The sequence below is a fragment of the Nansenia antarctica genome, assembly GCF_963989245.1.
Source record: "Nansenia antarctica genome assembly, chromosome: 5".
Lineage (NCBI taxonomy): Eukaryota > Metazoa > Chordata > Actinopteri > Argentiniformes > Microstomatidae > Nansenia > Nansenia antarctica.
The window spans coordinates 67,641,171-67,646,357 of record NC_137690.1 but is presented as its reverse complement, the minus strand read 5'-3'; the positions used below and the strand labels follow the sequence as shown (position 1 = coordinate 67,646,357).

The 5,187-nt window shown below is 48.1% G+C and overlaps 1 protein-coding gene across 2 annotated transcripts in view; it reads right to left on the bottom strand.

Annotated features, from left to right (window-relative positions):
- Positions 1-1,718: 1,718 nt before the first annotated feature.
- The window catches only part of smad3a (SMAD family member 3a), a gene marked incomplete at both ends in the record, with an annotated part of 30,478 nt that continues 27,009 nt past the window's right edge, over positions 1,719-5,187 (bottom strand). For both annotated transcript variants that reach the window (XM_080533003.1, XM_080533004.1), the window contains one exon: positions 1,719-1,842. In XM_080533003.1, coding sequence (XP_080389129.1) covers positions 1,719-1,842 — 124 coding nt within the window. The remainder of the gene's footprint in view (positions 1,843-5,187) is intronic.

Genomic DNA, 5,187 nt, shown 5'->3' with positions numbered 1-5,187 from the left:
ACATACAACTATTTCGTTTAAAGTGGGCCTGTCGTCTCTTCTCCGTTGACTCAGAAGTGATGGGTAAAGAAGTTCCAGTTAAACGTCTGACAGGGAGAGGACATCTGGCCACCAGTTCAAATCCTCCGCCCCAATCGCGTCGCAGAGGGGCGGGAGAATGAACATTGGATTTGGACCGCTGCCAAAAGGCCTGATTAGTACAGTAACGGACTGACGGGAAAACTTCCAGAACAATAGGAACCCGCCCAGGCTACTGGCATAACGTCTCAGATGAGAGACTACATCAAGTAGAGGCTGGTGGAGGTAGAAAATCGGAGGACTGGCTCATTGCAATGCACGGAATGGAATGAGGAACGGTGTCCATCACGTATTTGATACCATTCCCTATTCCGTTCCATGCACTACAATGAGCCTTTGCTCTGATTTCTACTTCCATCGGCCTCCATTGCATTGCATGCATTACCTAGAGGCTGTCCTCTGTTTTCTGGCTCCACCATCCTCCCCTGGACTGTGTGCTAAGGCACTGTTTCATTAGCCTAGCTCCAGATCAGCATGTGCTTCCTTTACCCAACTCCCATGACTGGCTAATGTTGTCCAGCCGAGGCCTGACACGGTCTGTTCAGCTAATGAACTCGTAGCTTACACAACAGCTGCAACAGTTTCACCACCGAGAGACAACAAGAACGCAAACAAGTGGAGAGGGAAAGTTTGGTACGTCACGACCGAAGCTTGACTGATCCTTCGCTTTGTCAACTCTCCGCATCCCAGTGTGTCACAGGGCTCCTCACACGGACAACAACGTCGTACAAAACCACAGTAAACAAAGAGGATAAGAGCCGTGTCATCATCACATGACAAATTCATATGTCGAGCAGGAGAACACAGATGCCTTAAAGCGTGTAAGAAGTGTCAAAAGGAGCTTTCATTTAGAATAATCTACACAATTCCAACTGGTCACCGATGGGGGATTTGATACAATTGAGTAAAAAAAAAAGAAAAGACTCCAAATACGACTCAAAAGAAATGCCTCTACATAAGACACAAATGCCAAAGCAATGTGTTCAACTTCATGTCCTTTTGTATATTATACAAAAAGTAAAATCCCTCGCACTTTCTATCCTACTAATTAATGACTTCGCACGTCTGCATCAACATTATGTACAGGTAGACGAGGAGAACTGACGACAGAGAAACGGGAGGAATCTCATGAACATCCAAAAACAAGAATTCATACTGCTCACATGCTACAGCGGCTTTGGCACGACAATAGATGCCAATAGATTATTAATTAATTAACACATGTTCAAAAAGACAAAATGGACAATTGATATGGACACTTGGAGACAATACTAACACTGTACTGTTTTAATGCACTTGTCCCCTTTTCGCCACAAACATGTATATATATATATATATATATATGTATATGTATGTACATATATATGTATATATACATATATATAAAAAAGTGCTACCAATACTTGGTGAGGAGGGGGTAGTAAGATGGGTATCAGATGGGGAGGGTGGACTTGACTCTCTTGGCTGAAAGACACTTCTGTTAATGCTTGCTGAGCCCCTGTGCATCAGTTTTTTGGTGACTGTCTGTGGGTTCGTGGTCTGTGGATTCATTCACTGGTGGGGTGACAGGATAGCTTGTAGGGTGGTTGTAGAGTCCCCCCCCCCCCCCGATGGAGATGTTGTAGAGGGGAAGGGTTTCTCTACGACACGCTCGAACAGCGGATGCTGGGGGAACCCATTTGCGTGAGCACCTTGTCCAGCCACTGTAGGGGGCCGTTGAGGTGCAGCTCTATCCAGCAGGGGGTGCTGGTCACTGTCTGTCGCCTGGAGGGACAAGGAGGGGAGAAGAGGAGAGGTCAATTCACTGCAACAACAAAAAGAAAGTATTTCCTTGGAAGTGTCGACACATTTAGTGTGTAGATGTTTCCGTGCCAGTTTTGAATACCTTTCACAATAGTGAACTAGTGGATGATGATACTAGTGGGTACTACAAGTTTTTCTTCTGTTATTTTTTTACAATTTAATTTGGACAATAAGCTCAATTTCAAGGGGATGGAGGTATGACAATACTACACCAAATACCAGTAATCACTGTAGACTGTAAACTCAAAGCTCCCAGTGAGGCCCTACCGAGCAGGTAGACTGGAGTGGCAGGCCAGGGCTGGGGTTGAGTCTAGGCCAGGGTTGAGTCTAGGCCAGGGTTGAGTCTAGGCCAGGGTTGAGTCTAGGCTGAGTCTAGACCAGGGTTGAGTCTAGGCCAGGGTTGAGTCTAGGCTGAGTCTAGACCAGGGTTGAGTCTAGGCCAGGGTTGAGTCTAGGCCAGGGTTGAGTCTAGGCCAGGGTTGAGTCTAGACCAGGGTTGAGTCTAGGCCAGGGCTGAGTCTAGACCAGGGTTGAGTCTAGGCTGAGTCTAGGCCAGGGTTGAGTAGACCAGGGTTGAGTCTAGGCCAGGGCTGAGTCTAGGCCAGGGTTGAGTCTAAGCCAGGGTTGAGTCTAGGCCAGGGCTGAGTCTAGACCAGGGTTGAGTCTAGACCAGGGCTGAATCTAGGCCAGGGTTGAGTCTAGGCCAGGGCTGAGTCTAGGGGAGCGGGGCCAGCACACGTTGTCCCACCCTGGGACAGGAGGCAGGCCTACAGCAGCCCACACTCACACACTCCAGCTGCCAAACACACACACACACACACACACACACACACACAGTCTCTGCTGCATTCCTTCCCGCTTACACAACTTGTCTCTCTCCCGCACGGAGCTGAGCTCTCTCTTTTTGGGGGAAACCACACAGGCTGCCCACTTTCTCAATGGCTAACAATGGTCTATAAATACAGTGCTGTCTGAATAACCAAGGGGGTTGAAGGGAGAAGGAGTGTGCGCTTTTTGAAGTGCCACATTTGGGGCCGGCTTTCACAGGCAAGGCTTAAGCCTAGTCCCTGGACTAAATCACACTTTCAAAGTAAACATCTTTAGTCTAGGATTATGCACAATGAGTTCAGCCACTCTCATCCATTCATAAGAAAGGCCGAATCAAACATCATTCTGTCATATTTGGCATCATGATTCGGTGACATGATTTGGGCGGTATGAAATCAACCACACCAACCAGTGATAACTGACAAATAGTCAATTGAGAGTTAAAGTTCATAGTTCAACTGACTTGTTGTTTGTTTAGGTGCATTTGCTCGCTGGCTAGCCTTAACAAGCTAACAGTACAGGTTTGTAATAAACGTCAATTTAGTAATGTATACAAGATCTTCCTCTAAACTTCATCCAGCCTAATTTCAGTCAAGGGCACAAAGCCTCGCAGATTATCTGAAAAACTGTAGTCGTACAGTATTTACCAGTTAAAAAAAAAATGTCTTAACATTCCTCTTCGATCCGATGCCTTTTTTGTTTTTCATTGTCCTTCAATTACAATGGACCTATCTCTAAGCCACGCCCCAAAATAGAAATTGTCCAATCATATCACAGCAAAAGTCACTACAGGCAGAAAACTCGGACAAACAAACTCGCTAATATCTGATGGTGAAAAGCTTCTTGACTAAATCTTCTTGTCATCTTTAAAAAAACATGTCTATTACTTGCTGTGGTAAATCAGAAATCAGAAATTTGCCAACTCCCGCCATTGTAAGTCCTTGAATGTCATTCAGTCACGGTCGGTCGGTCAGTCACCGTCGTGAAGCGTTGTTTGTTTGTCTGAGTTTTCAAAGGGGGCGTGGCTTAGCGATAGGTCCATTGTATTTATTTGTTGTTGTCACTCATTCTGGCCTCACACTACAACTTAGTGACAGCCAGGTGTGGGAATGGCGGCCCAAGTTTCCTTCTGTGAAGTCTGTGGGGTTCTCAAACGCATGAAGGAAAAAGTAACGGAGCGGAAAGGAGAAGTGGAAGGTGAAGAGAAGACGGGAGAGGAGAGGAGAGGAGAGGAGAGGAGAGGAGAGGAGAGGAGAGGAGAGGAGAGGAGAGGAGAGGAGAGGAGAGGAGAGGAGAGGAGAGGGGAGAGGAGAGGAGAGGAGAGGTGAGGAGAGGAGAGGGGAGAGGAGAGGAGAGGTGAGGAGAGGGGAGAGGAGAGGAGAGGTGAGGAGAGGAGAGGAGAGGTGAGGAGAGGAGAGGGGAGAGGAGAGGAGAGGAGAGGAGAGGAGAGGAGAGGGGGAGAGGAGAGGAGAGGAGAGGAGAGGAGAGGAGAGGAGAGGAGAGGAGAGGAGAGGTGAGGAGAGGAGAGGAGAGGAGAGGAGAGGAGAGGAGAGGAGAGGAGAGGAGAGGAGAGGTGAGGAGAGGAGAGGTGAGGAGAGGAGAGGAGAGGAGAGGGGAGGAGAGGAGAGGAGAGGAGAGGAGAGGGGAGGAGAGGAGAGGGGAGAGGAGAGGAGAGGAGAGGAGAGGAGAGGAGAGGTGAGGAGAGGTGAGGAGAGGAGAGGTGAGGAGAGGAGAGGGGAGGAGAGGGGAGAGGAGAGGAGAGGAGAGGAGAGGGGAGAGGAGAGGAGAGAGGAGAGGAGAGGAGAGGAGAGGAGAGGAGAGGAGAGGAGAGGTGACGAAAGCTTATTAGTCTCCAAGTCCAAGTGGACAAAACGAGTACTTGAAAGGGTCTCTCAAGTGTCTAGTGAAAGAACTGCTGTACACACACGTTTTGACAGGGAGAGACCGGGGGGGGGGGGGGGGGGGGGGTTGTTTTTGTAAACCTGTCCAGGGTCAAGGTGTCTACAGTGTACTCCTGGTTCAGTGTTTAGACGACCCTGGTAGGCCCCATTGAGTTTCAATGAGGGGGATGATGAGGCAAGAGGAGGACGAGGAATGGAATGGAAGAGGTATGTAAAGAGAGAGAGAGAGAAAGAAAGAAAGAGAGAGAGAGAGAGAGAGAGAGAGAGAGACAGAGAGAGAGAGAGAGAAAGAAAGAAAGAAAGAAAGAAAGAAAGAAAGAGAGAGAGAGAGAGAAACAAAAGGCTGATAAACAGAGAGATGTGGGTGGAGAGTAATAGGGTTGGACACTGCTGTAACCGGATTATTGTTATTAAGTGTCTTTTCATGCCAAAGCTGTGTCTGGACTGGTCTTACTAGTCAGAGAATCCAGCTATTCTATCTCGTGTGTGTGTGTGTGTGTGTGTGTGTGTGTGTGTGTGTGTGTGTGTGTGTGAGGTACTCTCCCTGGTGCAAACCTACGACCTAGCACTAACTCCT